The 20,958-nt window shown below is 47.7% G+C and overlaps 1 protein-coding gene across 1 annotated transcript; it reads left to right on the forward strand.

The window, feature by feature from the left end:
• Positions 1-18,214: 18,214 nt before the first annotated feature.
• Positions 18,215-20,698, forward strand: LOC119105963 (vacuolar ATPase assembly integral membrane protein vma21-like). Its single transcript, XM_037229549.1, has 2 exons — positions 18,215-18,276; positions 20,281-20,698. Exon 2 carries the CDS (start codon positions 20,296-20,298, stop codon positions 20,554-20,556), a length of 261 nt encoding a protein of 86 aa, XP_037085444.1. The 5' UTR covers positions 18,215-18,276; positions 20,281-20,295; the 3' UTR covers positions 20,557-20,698.
• The last annotated feature ends 260 nt before the right edge of the window (positions 20,699-20,958 follow it).

Here is a 20,958-nt window from a genome sequence, read left to right on the forward strand (position 1 = left end):
ACTCTGCACTCCTCCTGACTTTTACCCCGCCCCCGCCCCGCTTCCTTGTCCGTCTGTTTCTGCGCTTACGCCCATGCTGCGCGAACTTTACGCGCCTTCCTTTTTGGCCTTCCTGAGACCGCGGCTGGCACCTGCCGTCCTTACTCGGCAGGGCCTCTTGGTCGCAATTCGCGCGGTGTTGACGGCAGTTGCTCCCGGATCTGCTCTGCACCCGTCTAATGTCGGGCGCGCCACCGCCTCCGCAGAGGCCGCGTCCTGCATTCCGCATCCCGGATCCCGAAGCACGCTTGGCAGTCTTGTGTAATCGGATAGTTCAGCTCTGCCGTCTGTCCTCAGCGATGCCTCTGGACTCCGATCCGCGAGATCGACGAGACCCTGCGCTGTTTGGTCACGCTGTCTGGGTTGTCTTTGCAGAAGCGAACAGATTGCCGACGACAGCGTGTGGACAAAGCTGCGCAGAAGGGAGAGAGACAGGTCTATGCACTTTCCTCAGCAAAAGGATGGCAACCGCATCAGGGAATCATGAACTAAAAGAGCGCAGAGTGTGAAGTTAATGGCGCTCACTGCAGTGTAGACATCATCACATAAAAATTGCAGGACGCAAGACAAGATGGAATAGACATTCTGCAGGTATGTCGGCGCTCTTCCCGCAGAGGCCTTAAAAAGACCCTTATGGGATCCTTTTCGGGGTCTGGTCGGTCGGTTTAAACTGGGAACATTCCAAGCGGTCTATAAAGTGCTCACCATTTCACAAATGCTTTTTGCTCGTACCACGCCCAAGTTCTTTTTACATGTAGAAATTTGTTAGATTGCTTTAAGGGTCCCTCTGCAAGGCTGAGATGTTTTTAATGTTGTTCCTGGCGGCACCTTTCTGTGTTCGAAATTCAAATGTTCAAATGGTTTTTGTGACATTCAGTATCAAAGCGATGTAGAATTGTAATATTTCTTGAACAGCTTTGGTCAAGGTGTTATTGCTGAACGCAGAGGCATCGTGTTATAATATTTTTTTACAAAACAAACACAACTACTGTTAACCAGCGTCCGGCTGGGGAAGTTGACTTTCCCCTCAGGTTCTTCGAGCATATTTCAAGCACGAACGCTCGCGGCAACACTCAATCACTAGTACCCGTCCAGATATTAACCTGGGATTCTTTGTGCAAACTTGAAGTTTTGATCTGCGAATGTCAGTGGCCTAGGTCGGTTCAAAGAGGTCAACTTGCGAAAAACGTTGACTGCACGTAAATTTTTGTGCGTTATTTGCGATTGCACAATTTTTTTCTTCTATTAATTCAACTAGAGGATATAGTGCCCATATAGACTACAAGATACAGTAATTTATCCCCTATATAAGAGATACAGTACTCATATATATATATATATATATATATATATATATATATATATATATATATATATATATACATACATATGTAGTACCCATTGGTAATAGAACATTAGTACCTGCAGTGCGTTGGTGAACTTTTGCTATTTGTCGCGAATAACGCAGCTTTATACGTGTTTTGTGACGTTTCGGTGTTTGTATCTGAGCAAAAGAGTACTATGTGTATGATAAAAATAGTAGACAAAAGGAAAGAGTTTGTGTATGACAATGGCCTTGATCATGACTTAGCTCTGTGCGTGCCTACCCCAAAACACATCCTAGGCTCAAAATGAGCAATTTTATGAGATACCTTGGGGCACAGAATTTGAATGTTCCACAGAAAACATGTGATATCACTTAAATGCATGATGAGGTCACAATGGGTCTCGGGACATCATGCGAGGTCATATGAGGTCATCCAAGTTCAACGACTCCTACTGTCAGAAGCGGAGATGAACGAGTGCGACGCGGGTAACCACCTCTATATGATGTTTGTGGAGGTGGAGGCGCATAATTTGATGCACCAACGTGCCTGTTTTTAGTTTGTTGCAAATATATCGTCAAACATCCAATTAATTAGGTACGATGCATGCCGCGTTCGAACTGTCGCACGTCTGTCAGAACCAATACGCTCCTGTATTCTCCCTATGGTATGCCATGTGTCCAATATCACCTGGCTTGTGACGTCGCTCGCCGGCTGACGCTGACGCTGGCTTTTTGTCAGCCTGTCAGCACTGAGAGAAAGCGCTAGCAGATGACATGAATTTTTCTGACAAAGAAGCGCGAGTTTGATGTGGTCGCTCCCGAGTATGTTGCGAGTGCGTTAATTGAAAGGCACTTGCCACTTATTTGGGGGGAATGCGACGAAGCATAAGAAGGAAGGAACTGACATAGAAAGGTTTGAAAGAAAGGCATAACGTAAGAAGGGACTTGGATTGCCTGACCCACGGGTAGCCATGGAAAGGCGAGTGTCAGTGAGTGGTGTGGAATGGGCTGCGTTTCACAGTACATTAATAGTATTGGAGTAAGTGCGAGACAAAGAGAACAAAAACAAAGCGCCTCGCGTATCGAATATGGACATTGTCATAACAAGCAGGAGTTGAATACATGGATGGCATTTATGGCGGTATAAGAAGCAGCGAAAGCGATACTATTTTCACAGAAATGGACTGAACGGCTCAAATAAGGACGAAAATATGTCAATGAGATGGGAATGAAAAGAACGCCCAACTTACGGGAAGGATGGATGCTGTTACCAAAGCAGGTACCACACTTCCATATACCGGGTTAAACAAAGTGGTCAGGGTGAATAAGTTTAAAATGTAAAGGAAAATTGGAAAGCAAAGTTGAAAACTTGTCCGTCTGCCTACATGTCGAACGCTCCGTGAGTATGCATGACGTCACGCATTCCAGCTGACAATTGTTCTGACGACAGATCGAGCGGGGCTGTGTACACGGGTTATGCCGTCTTAAGTAACTGTAGATATACAACACACTATTTCTGGCCGCAGAGAACATTGCTTTGCACTGCCGCACTTGTACTGAAGCTGCATATAGATGCAACCAGCAAAGTTAAGTTCAACGTCTTTCAGACGACCACACGGTTTACTCATGGAGATGAGTCACAATCTTCTCGGCACTTTGCTACATAAAAACACACCATCGAACAGACTGTCATCAAACGAATATCAGCAGCAATGGAAAGTCCATTTTACGCTTCTAACAATAATAGCTCAGTATATTTATGTTTATTATGCATGGCATCGATGGCTGAATGCGCTGAACGGCTGGGAACACAACCCTTTTCGAAAAATTGCACCAGTCAACAGGGCGGAAACGACCAGTACGTGAGATAGCTTATGGAGCATCCGAGTCAGCCAAAGACCACACCAAAATTATGCTTTCATAGGGAGCATGATTTTTGCTTGCGCTCAATTATGCTCCCACTTTCATAGCTTCCTAAACATAGGCCGCTGTTTTGATGCTGGGTTTCTTCCCTTCACTGACAGCAAATGGCATCCGGTAACATCACAGTAACAGGAAAAATGACACGCATCCCCCTTATGAAAGAAAGGACGCGAATGCGTAAAATTTGCTCTCGCTATGAGCAAGAAAGCCTTGAGTTCTGCGGTCGAAGACTCGAAGCACGCCGGACATCAATCAGTGCAGAAATCCTGAAAGAATTCAGTACTAGATCCGAGCAAGCGCTGTGGCGTATTACCTAATTTGGCTTGACTTGAACAATTATATGTCAATTGTGAGACGTTATTCAGTGTCAATGGTGTAAGCTCAGCAGCTGCAGTTGGGCCATTGTGGCATGAACCCCTGTGAACGCATGATAAGTACCAACGAGGGGCTGACAACATGAAAGCGACGAAGAGCTTGCTAAATAATTGGACGTGTTGGAACCAATAAAATGATGTCTGTTTTTTATTTAACTGTGCAGGTGAGAAACTGATGATGTGCAGCTGGGACAATAACATGCTGTAAAAATTACACTCCAGGTGTCACGCCTCAAATCATTTTAAGGCCATGTTGTTGCCATCACGTATGCACAAACGTACCACCACTTAAAGCTGACTACAGATCACGCTACTTAAAATCAAAATTGCATGTTGTTGGATTTAGCCCAGTTTATAAATATTTACATCAACATTGGCTACCACTGGCAATGCGTGATGACCAAAGAACTTCCTGCATGCTTCCAGCGCACAAAGTATCACCTTCAAACGTCATAGTCAAAACAAGCATTTTATTCATTATCTGCAAACGTAAAAACAGAGGAACATAATTTCTCTGTTTTGTAAATATGCTCCTCAATATGTCATTGCTTGATTATGTCATTGTACGTTTTATAACATTTATTGAGAGGCAAGTGGCGGTCGTTGTATATAAAAATTGCGCTAAAGAAAGCCAGCTATGAACGACTGGGCACTTATATTTTTGTTGGTCTTGATCACCAAATGGCCAATGGAAGGACCGGGTTTGAATGACGTTATTATGGCGCCATGAATACCTGTGTGACCCTGAAATAGTCTCCCTTAAAGAATTTGCACTCCATCGCGATCGTTCAGCTCAGAAACCAGAAGGGTTAAGGTCACAAAAGGGCAGGCCTATGAAATGTGCCAAATGGCATTCAAGATGCTCAAAACCTTTTTCGGCGTTCTTTTCTTTGTTATTTCAGATGAAAACCTCATGCAAATGTGGACCACTCCCTTTACTTCATTGATAGCGCTAAACCTGGTCTGCGGCTGAGTCCTGTCTGACAGTAACAGCGGTCAGCTATGGAGCAGTCTGCACGGTGGTAGAGGCAGCACTACGGATCGGAGCGCCAGTTGAGTGGACGCTCAAGGTCAACCAGGATCACGGTGAGCCTCGTCAGAGACACCAGCGATGCGCCTGGTGGGGCTCAGAAATACGATCCTTCGGAGTCCTCCGTTGCCGTGACGCCCGCCGTGAAGCAGGGCGTTCGTGATTGTGACGGCAAGCCAGTCCGCAGTCCATCTGTAACTCAGATCACAAAGGCATAACCACGCGGCCGGATGGCCGGTTGGATGCCCTTCGCTCGGGTGGGAGGCCATTTTGAACCCTTGAGATCTCAGGAACTAGGAGAGCTAGATACACAAAATTTACAAGGTGTATTGGCCTGTACCAGAACTCGCTTGGTCAACGTCTGAGGTTTCTAGGTCATGTCCTTCGGGTCCAATAAGGTCAAACAACGGCAATCTCCAAGGTCAATGTCCAAAGTACCCCAGAATCTAGACACATGTTCTAAGCTGAAAGCTATAAAATCCGTTCAGGTCAGTGACCTTGTTTAACCTTTTGAAGGTCATGGTAACGAAAATCATACAAGACTGCTTTTGAGTTTTGCATTGAATAAGCGACAAAGATTACGCTAGGCAGTATGCTCCTGAAAACAAAATGTTGACCTGGGACATTTTAGTTAATGACCTATTCTGACCTTTGAGAAGCGGATGGAAGGTGTATGATGTGGTTCCTGTTCTCAATGAAATCGGAACGAGCACCAGAAACTACCTCACACAGCAAGCCCGAGAGAAGGACAATAGACTGACTTTGACATTGGTCTGACCTTAAACACTGACCTTAAGTCATTTAATTTGTTCATCCAATTATTGCGTTGCCTAAGAAGGTATCTCAGAGACGTATGGTGTCGTCTAATTCCGTTGCTGCATCAGTTTGAACAGTTCCCTAAAAATTGCCTTCGCAGAATCCATGGCCTGACTTTGACCTGTCGTAGGTCAGCGACCCTACAAGGTACATCCAGATTTTAAAGCTTGACGATCCACTTTTCAATTTTCTACAGTCACGTGCCATTTGGCTTGGCTGCGCCGCCCCACTCGGAAACAATTCAGGAAAAAACCCTCGGGGGATCCATGTGGCTCCCCACCCGATCGCGCGTTAGAAAAGTACGTGGATGTGGCCACGGAAAAGATGTAGGAACGCATGTCAACACTCATCTGCTGTAAGTTTCATGCATGTCGTGGATTCTTTCTCGAGTCGCTCCCACTCAAAGAGAGGATCCTGGACGTTGAGCGCCACGCTGAGGACCGAGACAACACCGCCACGAACTTAGCAATTCACTCGTGGCGTCACGCTCCCACGTTGCTGAATTACGGGAGCGAGTCAAGGACGCCACAATAGCTTAACGCCTGCCATGCCTCATCTTGTCCTGGGACGCCACCGCAGCCCGTCACGCACGCCGCCTGGGTGAGTGAACCCTTGCCCGGCAGTGCCCGCCCGCCCGTCAACCAATCAGCGGCAGCCGGAGGTCCGGCCGGCCCAGCCCCTGACCCCCGGGCGGGCGAGGAGCCCACCGTCGGGTTGGCGATCCCGGGTTAGCGTGACGTCACGGAGTGTTATGGACGCACGCCGGTCCCGCCGACGGTGGCGCGTCAGGAGACCTACGTCCAGGAAACCCATGTTCCCCAGGCCTACACTCAGGAGGCCTGCGTCCACTGGACCTACTGGCCGACCCGACTGGCCGGCCCGGCCGTCTCAATCTTGAACTCAAGGGACAAATCACAAATCCCGCAAATCCCACAAATCACAAATCCCACAAGTCACAAATCACGGTCCCGCCGTGAAATTCACCACACATAACGTTGTCGTCGGTCATTCGATTTTGTTCCAACCTGCTCTAACACTAGACTATGATAAATAGCTTCATCGATCAACGGTTTCCTGTGTTAAGGGGACGATGAATCGAAACAGGAATGGCGATTCCCCGAGCTTGATTGATTCATCCCGTTGTCTCTCATGTGAGCGGCGCCTGTCTGTTATGTGACTGTAACAGCTTGGTGGTTGCAAACGCGCTAGGATGTCCGACTTAATGGTTAGTGCACTTCATCCCGAAAGTTTTATCTTCATAAGTTTCAATTTTTGAATTAATCCCACTTTTGAAGTCAGTCTGGACTTAAGTGAAAGGCCTTTACCACGGTGTGTGTTTTTGAGGTGCACTTCGGCTTTGGGAATGAGGTATCACATGGTCCAAAATGACGCCAAATTTCAACCAATGCACTTCTCGGTAAAAGGCCCTTGCCACCCGCTGGGCCAATCACAAAAGTTGTTTTATTCACACCAGTGGAGGCACCACGGCGGTTGTCATCACGATGGCGGCAACTGCAGGAAAGAAACACTCTGCCGGTACAAAACGTTGACAGTCTGATTAAGACTCGAAGATAATTAAAATTAATATCCTTTTTATGTCTTGGCGGTTCTGCACTGGCAATACCCAATGATATTATCAGACTAACTAGTCCTGAGGTCTCAAAAGAGTATGTTTTTTGAAATGTGCTCCAAGCTGGGGTGTTCATCGTAATGCAATCCACCTGAATCACTTTGTAATGGATTTCCAGCAAACTGCCGAAGTTTTTCACTCCGAGTATCACCATGATAATACAATTGATCTTTTACGAAAATGTCATGCCGACCCCCGTCTCCCCATTCCCTGAATCAATGGAGTTGCTGTCATTTCTAACCCCTAGTTAATGGAGGCGAGCAGCGCGTGTAGATCGCTAGGCCTGGGATTCCAGCCTGGTCGGGGGTAGCTACGTTTGATCACGAAAACATCCAAGACTTTTGGATGGCGAAGGCCTTTTCTCTGGCTTCGTGTGCTCTATGTATCATGAACATAATTATTTTTAACGTGTTACGTGATGTGGTTTTGCGTTGATAGCATTAGGTATCGCCGGGGTTAATCGCAACGTGTATTAATTATTGTTGTTTTCGCCTGTGGCGGTATTTCTGGCTCGGATGATCAAGAAAATACGGCTTGCGCATAGCCTCATTGTTTTAGAATTAGCAAACCAAGACCAGGAGGGCAAGAGAAAAAAGAATTCGCACCGAAATCAAGGCACTGTTTATAAAAAGCAAACCAGAATTAGGAGAGCAAACCTGGAAGTAAGTCAGACCGTGGCTCGGCGGCTGTATACTCATGTATCACGCGTAACATTTTATGTTGTCTGTGCTAGTCAGTTCATTTCATACACTTCGATGTACAGACATGTAACCAAGATTTTCCTCAGTGGCGACAGTTATCACATTTCTTCCATCACCCTCGCTCTTGGGTTAGTGGGGGGGGGGGGGGGGGGAGGGCAGCGTCCAGAGCAGCGGCCTGAAGGAGAACAGTGTTCCTGATAGTCAAAACTACACACAAAGTTCGATTCCGAGAAGGCTGCCATTAGGTGGTCTGACCGGTTTACAATGGACAGCTGGAAAAGTGTCTGCCTGAACCTGTTTCACGGTCAGGTTCAGTGGACTCTGAAGGTCTACGGTCATGGTTGGAGACCTAACAACAAAGTCCTTGCGAGCTTTTCGAAGATCTGAAGTTCATTACCCCTCTCCATGAGCACCGTAAATCTGGTGTCCCATGGCTTAGGCTGACTGGAACCAGAAACAGCCAATGACCATGAGCTCACCTCTCGAAACTATGGCAAAATAGCGAGCCAAACGCTTGTAGAAACGTGCAAAATATGCTTCTTAGACTTGCTTGATAGCGTTGGAGCTGCTTGATAACATTAGAGCTGGTTGGCTGTGTTAGAGCTCCTTGATTGCGTTAAAGTTGCTTGATAACACCGGCATCACTGGCATATTGAAAGTCGAAGACTGTCAGAATAAGAACTCCCAACCCATAACAACATTTGAAAAGGTCACTAGCAAACAGGCTCCCCAAAAGCGGTGAGTTATATCATAAGCCGTGAGGAGCTCCATAAAAATGATTCAATAAAGTGAGCAATTGCCAGTTTCGTGAAAAAACATACATACGTTTTGCTAATTAACTGTTTATGGTGAATGCTGCAACGATTCTGACCCGATAGTAAGGCAGGGAAAATTGATTTGGGGGGGGGGGGAGGCGAGGGAGGGATAACGCACATGGGTTCCGCGCGTGGCATGGAAGGGGTTGTCGCTGAACGCACTCAGATGCAACCTCGGACACAATGGTTTTCGCAACCATGCGTCCCTGAGCCCCGCTCGTCATAAGGAACTGGAAACTCATTCCGTCCTGTGAGTAAACCAATTTCATGTATGAAGTAGCTGCCGACTCACCTCCGACGTTACGGCCCAAGTCCACTCCCAACTTGACCAAGAGACGGAGTGCGTACGGTAGCTCGCGGTTATTCACATTGCAACGCACAGCAACGCCCATAACGCATTTGCGGAGGGGATGAGGTAAATGTAGAGGGTTTCTTCGAGCACGCAATGGTTTGCCATTTTGAAGTTCCAGTACTGCCGTAGAGTAGTTGACGATTGCTGGTTGAAGAATGCATTAGCCAGAGAACTTTGCATTCCCTAGGTGATATGTCGCCAGGAATTGCAGGTCACGGCATACCTGGTCGCGGCGCAGTAGGGCATTGGTACGGTGATGAGGGTCAGCCATCATTGCCTACTTAGTGATTGAATCACAAATATGCACTTATATGCATTGTTGGTTACTGCTCTGCTTAGATTTTACTGTATGAAATCAGTAAATGTGTCTGTAATGTAAGCGCGTTTGTTTCATGGTTCTCACCAATTATTTTGAATGACCAGCGTGTGCTGGCGCGGGTCGGTATATGTTAATCATTGTCAATGATAAATGCTTTGAAAAAACTTGCAGTTTCGTCATCTGTAAACATGATCGCCGTGCTGTTTGCAAATCGCATTATGGATATGGTTGCACCTGCTTTCCATGCCGCTTCTTCACTGACCTGTTGCAAGACTGAGAGGTAATTAACAACATGGATACGCTGGAGTTTTGGGTCCATGATGGTGAACAGTCTGTCATGGTGACCTTACCTAAAATAGATGTTGACAGATTAAGCCAGCGTTTGTATTTTAGCGTGCCTTATTTATAAGTAACAGGGATGTATGGTTGATTTCATTCATTAATTGCTAGTGGCATTGAAGAGCATGAAAGTTCATGGCAGGAGTACAAAGTTGTTATAGTTGAATATCTTTATTGATGTTAAATGTCATATGCAAAATTTTGAGTAATCTGCTCTGTGCATATCAGTCTGTGGTCTGTCCTCTTAATCGCATTGAATGCTACTTAATGTGACAATAACATATGCACAGTGTGCCGAAGAAGTATTCAATATGGTCATGGCTTTGTCGCCTGGGTATGACAAAGCGAGTGAGCTTTAAAGAATGTATGCATGCCATAAATGGGATTCTGTTCTATTTAAGTATTGTTCAAATGAAACTCTACGCTTATGATGTTAACTGCCTCGTGGGGCTCTGCGAGCGCCATATCTCTCCCTACCGCGGCGCTCATGAAACACGATGCAATGATCATCTCAGTCACATCGCTCATGTTTTTTATTGCTAAGTGTTTTAGCCGCCATCGTTTGTTGTTCGGCACTCCAAAACCATGCGCAATTTTGACACGCGTTATTTGTATGGCCGTGTTGAATTAGTGCTCGTTGGGACTGAGGTGATCATTTCCTCGGTAAGTGGTGATGATCTCTGGAAAAATGGGGAAGCTCCTGTCCTCGATGAGGATGGGGAGCCCCCCACCGATGCTCCCTGAGGTCGTTGCAGAGGGGACTTCTCCGGAAAATCCAAGACATCGTGGGCGCATCCTGGGAGCCCTGCAAACACATCGGCGAATGTGCCCTGGTGATCACAAACAGCCAGCAAATGCATTGCGTGACAAAGTTTACACGTATCGTAAGCAGCCGCTATCTCCTTGCTGGCTGCAGTGATGAAGATGAAGGACCGGTCGATGGCCCCAACAACACCCGGGGAACTGGGGCACGTCGCAAAGCCCACGATGGTTTCATTTAGCCGCTCTCCTGTTGGCCACGCGATGGCGTCACCGCGTGCGGCAGGAACACGTTTACAAAATGCTGTCAAACGTGTGTAACCGAAATTTTGAAGTTCCAAACTTGTCGCCAACCTGCCGGTGAGACACCAGCTCAGCGAGGCACAGTAGTGCAGACAAGATATCTTCCAACGGACGCTTCCGGTTGCCTCCACGCTGGCCATTATTGTCATAATCGGGAGCCAGCTTTGTCTGCAGCCTTCAACAAAATTCGGCGCGGGATACGAAAATACGATTTGAAATCTACGTCATTGTATCCTGGAGCCACGTCGTGTGCATAATGTGTTATGTCGTTTACGCGACCTTGACGATTTGGCTGAGCCAGGCCCGTCACGTCGGCGAGCGCACCATTGTCTTAGTCACATTTTGAGTCCTGCAACAGAAGAAGTATGTCAGGACAATATGTTTATCGGAACGTTTTATGTATGCATTGAATGCTTTGGAACGTAAATATACTGCATAACCTGACGTCATAAGTCCAAATGGAAATCGCTCGTCTCTGTGTCCATATGTCGAACTTACCTTCATGCCACGTGTCACAACATGTGACTTCTTCGTGCACACGTGCTCCGAGCCAGGCCTCAAACATGCCAAATCGAAGGAACACTTTGCTTCATGCTTGTTTTAGAACACCGTTCATCTCACCTGCGTGCGAGGGTAACAACGAAACGGATTTGCAGGGAAATCCGCTTAGGGTTCGATTTAGGGTCACACGGTCTGACTGGGGACTTCCGGTCCGATTCCCTTGGCGGATTCTTAACCTCTCCAGCTTTCCCCGATTCCCCGCGGTGCCCACCCTCCCTGCCAGGGTGAGAGGCAGACGACGCCATGAAGCCTCAGCAGCTGAGTGCGTCGTAAAGCCCCAATGACACATACGACCTCACCAGCTTTGCAGCACGTGCTTCCTTTAATTTAGCCGATACGATTCAAACAGGCCAACATTTCATTGATTTGTTTATTGCAAATGAAGGACGTAATGGACCAGATAGAACGAGCGGCACGTGCCTGGCATTCAGCCACGAACTCTGCAACCATTTTCTCGTCACCTTCAATAACAAGAGTAGCGCAATTCATTTATAATATCGCTTGCGGCGTCACCTATATATTACCTGTTGCAGCGCCACCTATAGATCATTTTTGCAGCATCACCCATAAGTCACTTCACGTGCAGCGTCAACATTTTCTTTGAATAGGAAGCATTAAATGTGTTCAATTCAGCTTTGAACGCATGTTGCGCATCTCGCACGGAATTTTGGTAGTCACGACAGGATAAAAATTGCGAGGGCTCATAAATCCTGCTCAGCGGTTATGTATGTGAACCCAACACAACTCGCCAGTAATGGAAAACATTTTACGTAGGCGCGCGAGCAGTTAAATCGGTGATACGGGACGAAAAGATGTCTAAATGCTTGATCTGAAGCTCGGCGTTTTTAGGTATGTCGTTGGTAATTTGTATCGAAAGGCCCCATACGGCCCTAGGGTAGCCATGGTCAACATTGGCGATGCCTCTGCGTTGTGCTGTTATTGCATGTGTTGGCTTAGGCTTGGGTATTGGCCAAAACATAAATAGTGCAGGGACCTGTGATGTTGTCTGTCAAGTTTCATGTTCGCCTTAGTTCAGATAAAAGCGTTCAATACGTCTTTCACGGCTGCTACTTGTTTTCACATAGTCTAAACGGATCAGCCACGATCAGTGCTACTTTACGCAGCCCATCCAGGCACCACTTACGCTTCGGTTGTGCCTCATCAAGACCAGGTTGCAGCCGGGATTCTCTGGAAAATGGGGTCCTGCCCTCGGTGAGAACGTATCGCGCCTATTCTATACTTGCTGTCGAGAGTCTTGCCCCCCTCCCTGGCTGCATCCCTGATTACAACCAAACGGCCTTCCCTGCGTTGCAAAATATATGGACGACCTCAATATGCATGTACGATCTTAGTTGGCATAAGGTGTTTCATTGCCAGTGCCGGTGGAACTTCGTGTTTTCGGCGGGCTCGATGTTATTTCGTTACTTCCGCGCAATGCTGAGTCATTAATGCAACATCTTACTACGTCGAAGGCGATGATCTGCCTTCCTCTGCCTCTGACATTCTTGTTTACTTGCGTCTTTGTCGCATTGGCGGCTGTTGTGAAGGATGCATCTTAAGCATTTGTACTTGACTTTCTAGACTCGTGAATATCGTCTCTGTTGCGCCTCAAATTTGCTTGGTGGAAAACGGCTGATTTTACCAGCCACCATTTTTGGAGCTACTGGAAGCGTTTTCCATGACCCAGATGACCTAGCTCTGTGACGTCATGGGCTGCCACTTGATGGGGCGGAGCATCTGGCAACATTTTTCACTCGGGAACGGGTCTCTGGACCGTCTTACCCGGGCTCACCCACGCCGGCACCCCGCAAACGCTCATGGATGGAAGCCAACATTCGAGACTTACCGACTTGACACTACGCAACGCGCCCTAAGGCCGTAAGGTGGCCGATCGGCTATGGGGGTCCCGCTAGTGCTGACCCATGACCTTGAGAATTCTTGGTTCGGGCTGGTTTGTTCACATTCCCCACCTCTGATTCACGAATCCCATTGGTTGTTTTGCCAACATCCCACCTTGGTTCCCGCTCCCTACTGGTTTCATCGCAAATAAAGACAAGTGTTTCAGGCCCACGCTTATTCCCTCACAAACACCCTAACCTACCGCATGGCTGCCATCGGCTTCCACACAACACCAGCCCATGGTTTCTGGTTCCCACTAGTCCTTTCACAAACACCGTGTCCCGGTGCACGGTTCGCCTGATTCGTTTGCAAAATAAAATTTCGTGCCATGGCTTGGCTTGGCTTGAAAAGTTCATTCAGGAAACACTACGTCCCAGTCTCCACCTCTCACTGGTTAATTTGTAAAAAATTAGCTCGTGTTATTACTTGAGGGGTATCTTCTATTCAATGCATTTCTTTCGAAATAAGGGATACCTTGCACATTCACAATCAATTTTTACAAGTACAATATGCACAACATAAGTGTACTGAGTAATAACCACTGGTTTCTGATCGTCATTGCAGGTAAGATCTAGGTTCTTCCCAGTTTCCCTTGACTTTGTGCTGGATCTTGGTTATTGTTACTTCGTCAGCATACTTCCAGGCCCGATCTGGGTTCTTAATCGACTTTTAGCCTTATACCACGCTGGCTCTTATTCCGCGGCAAAACCCTAGGTTGAATCTTGGTCTTGGTCTTGCTGGATCCCGTTGCATATTCAGATCCGGACGCTGGTTCTTGCTGGATCTCCTGGCTTGTTGTCAGCCTGACTCCTGGTTCTTGTTGGTTTTCTCGACAAAATGCAGTGCTGGATTCGTCGCGTAGTTCCCTTTGTGGACCATATATGGGGGTGAAGTCGACAAAACGCAATAAAATATTTAGATCCAGCGTAGCTGCCTTTCTTGATGAAAGCTCGTGAGGACCCTTTGAAGCGCACAGAGTGACAGGAAACAATGCATGACGTCGCAGCACCATCTATCGGCCGCCGTTAGTGGCGCCATCTTTGCTCCTGAGCGGTGCAGGAGTGCCATCGCGGCAAGAATTCTCAGTAAAAATGTTTAGATAGGGATAAACACATCGGGTGATCTGGGCCGGGGGGGGGGGCGTCTAAGGTTTGTTGAATTACTGGACAGCTCTGACGAAAACGACACATGATTGCAATCACTGAGCGATTGTGCACGCAGGCGACTACGTTGTAGTAAGGGCTTTCCTATCATACATAATCAATAATACATTATAAGAATATACTCTTCTATCATGAAAAGGACCCATGTTATCAAAGGGCTGTTAGTGGCCGATCACTGGGGTCTCCTGCCAGTGCCTACCGTTTGGGGTGTCAATCTCTGTAAATAATTGGGGCATGGGGGCGGGCAGAGGTCCCAACGACCGAACCTCCCACCCCCGCCATTTTTCATAATAAACTTAGCCCACCTTATTGACGGCAGGCAATATAATCAAACGTTTACTTTAAGAGGTATAGTAATCATGCAAGGGCGGATCTGGAGGGCGGGGAGCACTGGAGGCACGTGCTCCCTCTGGGCGAAAGTCATGAGGCCTCCTCAGGGCGCCGAAGGCATTCTTCTATGGCAGCCTTAGGAGACGGCACGTATTTTTCATTGCAGACTGGGGACGGGGATTGGGATCATCATCACCCCATTGTTTTACTCTGGAACACACTTCACAAAAAGTCTATTGCCCTCTGCCCTTTTTGTGGTACAACCAGCTAGAAGGCACATCACCAGCTATAGACTGTCTCGTCCCGCAATGTACTTTAATCCATCTCGAAAGCTCAGCTGGTTAGAGCGGTCGCCTTCCTTCTCGCACACCTGCGGCCAGTTGAGTTCGAGCAGCTTGAGGTGCCCGCTATGTGACCCCGACTGGGACAGCGTGCGGCCGGTGGTAGCGGCGACGCCAACAGCGAGGTGATGCCAGGACGGTGAACTGGGCCCGTGCCGAGCCTGGCATGGTAAGGCAAGCTTTCGCCTCAGAGTTCTGACATTAACTCGGGATTTCACGATCGGGTCAGGATTCAACAAACAAGCACTGCTTAGCGTAGGCGCTCGTCCCAGAAATGCATCCAATCGAAAGCCGTGGACTGATTTTAACGCAGATTCATGACCGCCCCAATGATACCGCCTTGCAGTTTAGAGTGCTCCGTGGCCACTACGAAAGCGGTCCTGGCATCACGAATGGGCAGGACGGTGTGTTATAACCTAATCCCCAGTCGTGGAAATGTAGACGTGCTAAAGTATCCCTTCTTCTCTGTTCGAACGGACACGCGGAGCGCTGAGCGATGTATCCCGATTGTGTGCAAGCTGTCGGTTTAATAAAACATCGGGTTAGCGAGGAAGCCCTATGAAGGCGAAATAAACAGACTGTGTCTATGTGAACGTGTTGTTTACAAGGTGGCCAGGTAAAACTCATTTTACTTTTGCTCACCAGTGACGAGCGTATACCACGCACAACCGAGGCTAGGGTGGAAAACCTTTCGGGCGCATGGAAAAATCAGCGGAAGAATATTGACAAAAGTGCCCCAGCTCGCTAGCATGAAATGCCTCAGCAACAGCGCAGGACCCTGTGAGCAAATGCAAAACTTCGGGGGAACGTAAAGGTTCCTTACCGGTCGCGTTGACCTTGCAAGTGGATATATAGGGTGCCCGGAAACAGCGTAGGGTCTCTGGACAGCGTCATGAGCCTTAAAACCTCCCCGATCACCACCCTCTCAATCCGTGAAGAACAGTCTATGTCTGCTCGTGGGTCCCTCACTTTCGCTTGCGATTGTTCTTGGTGTATAGAGGGCCAAAGACGACCAATTAGTTACGTTTTGTGTAAAAAAACTGCGTCTGTTCCGCCGACGATGGGCCGTTCCGGAGCCTATGGACTCTCTCGGGGCACAAGAGGGGAGGGGGGGGGGGGCATGGACCCGTTGCTCCGTCCCCCTCTGCATCCGCCCCTGCGCTAATTACGACTGTAGATACCTAACAGTTAAAATGTAATCAGTGTCAAAAGCGGGAGCGCACATGCGTGGTCTCTTGAAGAAATGCGGCCTGAATGTCGGGCTTCCCTCTCACCATTAAGAAGTAAGAAGTTTGCAGGAAGGTGCGTAGGCCGTTACTGGTATCGCGAGCCGGTCAGGTGGAATTAATGGCAAGCATGAGCTTATGCTTTGTGAACTTATATTCAGCAAATCCGGCAAAATCTAATCAACGTGGGAAATGAGAGCGCTTATGCAGAGGACACGGGTGCTTTGGAGAGGGATAAGTTCCTAGCTTTCTTAAAAAGTTAGAATTTGCCTCCATTGGCCTTGAGTAACCGTTCCCTCACCGCCAAATTTGCGGAACTTCCGTTGCCCTTGCGCATATGCGGGAGCCGGCTATCACCCTACGCTGAACAACGGTCGTTAATTCGTTTTTTACCGGGCTAGGTGGCAAAGTGTTACGGGGAGTTATAGATTGATCAGCGGGGAACCAGGAAAGCCGATCTTTTGTTACGAGGCACGCATGTTTGCGCGGAAGACCGACCAAGTGGCGACCGACGCCAGAACACAGCCAGTCATGAGCCAGGTTCTCACAGACGCGCGTGTTGCCCATTGTTTGTTTGTTTGTTTGGAGGTGCTGTCTATTTATTTTTCCATGTTGCCCCTTTGTTTGGACGTGCTGCCCAAAAAGCTTTGCTCAGGGGTGGATTAAATGCAGTGATTGGAGCACACCGCCACTCGTATGAAACACAAAGGGGTTTACCAGCTGTACAGTTAAAGTCGTTCTGACTAAAAAAAAACTTACATCGGATGACTGAATATCGTGGCTCTGTACCCCCGTCTGGCTGTTCATAGTTCTTCTTGCGCACAACTTTGACGTTCGAGCACCGCCAGCTACTTAGATAGGTACAGACCGAGCACGACGGAATGTAGATAGACACGGACCGATCACAGCGCATCTGGCGCTTCTAGCGAAAAAAAATTAACTGCCGCAGACAACAGACTCGCCGCGCTCGTCACCAACCCGTGGTCGTACCAGCGGCGGTACGACCACGGGGTGCGAGGCCTTGTAAGATCAAGGTGCATTGTAATGGCTTGCTACTTAAGGTTACCAGATACAGAATACTCGTCGCTTAATGTCTGGTTGATTTTTTTCGAAGGTTTACTGCCTGCTCATTTTAGCTGGAAAAGGGCCAAGCTACATCGTAGGTACGTCACCATACTCGTCCCTAAAATTTACGAAATCGGCTCGCTAGTCATTTGGATCTGCCACTTACAGATTGTTTCTTATAGGTACGAAGGCAGTCCGATGTCCCTGTCGCCCTATGGAGAGTATGCCTCGTATGTAAGTTTTCACTTTGCAGGCGATTGCATTTTGATGATTAAGTGCTCAGGTTTGTAAAGCATGCTCGCTTCAAAATTATACGTCAACGGGCCATCGGTTATATGCGCATGACGCTGACGAATTTTCTTCTTCTTCGGTGCGAATATCTCAATGTTCCTGCTGTTCCTCAGCATTACGTCCGGCGCCTAGCGGCCCCCCGCGCTTTGAAGTCCGAGCGCGTCTGTCCCGGCTGCTAAACTGGTTGGAGCGTCTGCCTTCCGATCCACCCACCACCTGTGGCGGGCTGGGTTCGAGTCGCTTTAGGCGCTCGCTAACTGCTCTTGACGGGTGTTGCCTGTGGCCGGCACCAGCTGTCGCGCTTAAGATCAGTTCACGTCAGAGGGCAGGACGGACCCTGGCGAGCATTGTGGCACGTTAAACTTCCGCCACTAAATTCTGCCGCTGCTTGGAATTGCACGACCAGATAGTGGAGGTCAGGGCTCGCACAGCAAGTAATGATTAAAGTGAGACCACATCCCAGGAATTGATCCATTCAAAGTACTCAGATTAAATCTTTAAAACAGTTTTGGTACCAGTGACGTCACGCTAACGTTTGGCGAATATGAGTCCAGAATCACCGTGCGGTTTTACCGCTATAAGACCTTGATCCATTATAATAATATTTGAGTCGAGCTGCCTTGATTATGAGGGGAGCCGGTTGTCGTTAGTTGGAGCCACTTGGTACGGACAGGTAAAAAGACTTACTGGAAGTATTTATGCCCAACAGTCCACGCAGTCCGTGATATAGCTTCTGCTCATACACATTTGACTAGTTACCGGATGCCGCTCTTGTGTCTGGTACGCTGGCTATTATCAGAACATTTGCCTTTTTGAACCAGTCAAGGAATAGCCCTCCGACGGATTCAAAAAGAGGGATGTGCTGATAATGATCATGACTGAGAAGGTGCAGGGACATGCAGACTGGGTATCAGTGAAAACTCGGGAACTCAGATTTGTCTTCAGTGTATGTGGGCTTGTTAAGTGCTGGAAAGTTCTAATTTGTGAAGACTCAGTTTCTCAGTCAAAGAGTTTTTCAAGTTAGTTGTATGTTGATGAATAAAATCACTTACCTGAGGCAGTTCACAGCTTGAAAGCTATCTCCAGGTCTGCCCTTCAAGTTTACAGTAACACTGGAAGATAAGCTGTTGCTGTCCTTTTTCTTTTTCCCTCTCCCAACAGATATACTCCCACAAAATTATGGTTTGTGGGGTTGGAACCAACTTATAGTTGCATAAAGCATCAACATTACATCTTTGTAATATAACACATTATATTTATGCATAAATCATTATTATCACATTAGGAAACCCACATCATGCCAAAATGGCAGCATTCTGATATTTGATCATATGTGGCATTCATTACCCACAATTTACATGAAGTATTATGCATGTTAATTCCATTGAAGTCTGCCTTGCTCTCCTACATATCAGAACAATGTGGTTGGAACTACAAGAGCTGCATTTCAATGGTGATTTTGTAATTTGTCTCACTAAGGCTCATGGCAAACACCATCACTAGCATGTATATACAATTAAGATCTGGAAGTGTTTGACACAGAATGTTTTTTATTATAGCAGATATTTATGCTTAGATATGCTGCATTTGATGATTATTGCAACTAACAATATAAAATGCCCTGTTAGTTTTTGATGGCCACATGGTGAAAAAGGATATGCCAATATTTGGCATACATTACAGGATGAGCCCTGCAGGAAGGTACGCTTTTTACACAAATGTGTCATTCTGTGAACTTGTCAAGCTAGCTTGCCCTAGGTCTTCCATGGGTCAATCATAGAGCTTACTGGTAGCATGTGTCACTGCCTGCTGACTGTGTTTTAACAGTTACAACTGTGATTTTCATTCATGAAATGGGACTGTTCTTGTCTCATGGTAGTTTTTCCCCAATTAGTTAGCTCCTGTTCCAAATGTCAGCATGAGCTGGGTCTGTGTGGGTGCAGGATATTTCATAAACATGAAAGTTCAGTGCATTTTGTTTTGATCATTTTTCTCCATGAAGAGGACAGCTGTCAGTGACAATGAGCATTCATGTGACTAAGCAGCCTCAAGAATATGTTACCACAGATTGTTTTATGCCTCATTCATAGGAAGCAGTTTAACGTCACACCCTATTGAAGGAGATGGTACCACCATCTTATTCATCAGGGTGAAGCAGAGCGAGGGTGCTCTCAGTCAAGTCAGGGAGACCTCCTATCCCAACCTTACCTATAATTTCCAATCAAATTATGTGCACTGTTTTAGGACATTTTGGGTGTAAATAATTGGATGACACATATTGGCCTGCTGCAGCTTCCAGTTTTCCTAATTGCTCCCCTTTTGTGCTGGCTATGCTGCCTTTGTTGGTGCAACCCGCTATGCATCTGATGGGGCATTTAGATCACTGTGGGGTCTCCAGTCAACCAGTAAGGCCTTTTTGGTCATTTGGGCCTTCTTTATGACTGATTCAGTCCCATGCATGCCTTGAGGCTGTTCCTTTTGATATAGAACAGTCTTCCTCAGTCATATGAAGCCTCCCAGTGGGTTTGTTAGCCTCCTGAAATACAAAGGGAAGCATGTCTGTTTATCTCTCCCTCTTTGTCGGGATGGCAGGGGCCCGAGCGGCCGCCCGTTGCCCCCTGGCGACGCCACCCTGCCCTGTTATATTTCACTTTCCAGTTTGGCTCTACTGTTTCAGGTCAAGCCAGCCATCATGGATCACAAGCAAGAGGGGACAATGTCAGAAGGTGCAATTTTTCGCACCGCATTCTTCTACGTCTTCCTGATCCTGTTTGTGCCAGTGGCGGCGTTCTTCGCGTCGCGGACCGTTCTCTTCGAAGCTATGCTCGGCCTGGACACGTCCACGAGCACGCTGTACGCCGCCGTGGTGACTGTGATCGTGATTCACGCCGTGCTCGGCCTGTACGTGACCCGGGCGTTCAGCGAGGCCGAGAAGGTTGGCAAGAAGGACTAGCGCACCCTCACGCGCAGGCGGTGCGGACGGCGGGTGGCACGCGGGCATTCTGACGGCGGTCTACGGGGGAGGTCGCGAGAAGTGCTTGAGTGGACGGTCCGCCAGCCATACCCGAGCATATTGCTGGCGTGGCGTCACCATGTTCAGCATCAGTGGACTGGGAGATGCACGCCTGGATGTTGGCGCGCAAGCGAACACATGAGCAATGTTTTCCGTGCGTTGTTTACCCTTTTTGATTAGCGACACTAATTTGTCCGTAATGTATTGCCTGCTGTGATTGCAGAGCTGATTATCCAGCTGATCTGTTTTGCTCCGCTGATTTTAGAGCTCGTCCTGCAGCCTTGCGCATCGCGGCGCGGTGAAAGGACTAGCATAATGGAAAACTGAAAACATGCGCCGCTG

Source organism: Pollicipes pollicipes, unplaced genomic scaffold (assembly GCF_011947565.3).
Source record: "Pollicipes pollicipes isolate AB1234 unplaced genomic scaffold, Ppol_2.1 Scaffold_6138;HRSCAF=7277_pilon_pilon_pilon, whole genome shotgun sequence".
Lineage (NCBI taxonomy): Eukaryota > Metazoa > Arthropoda > Thecostraca > Pollicipedomorpha > Pollicipedidae > Pollicipes > Pollicipes pollicipes.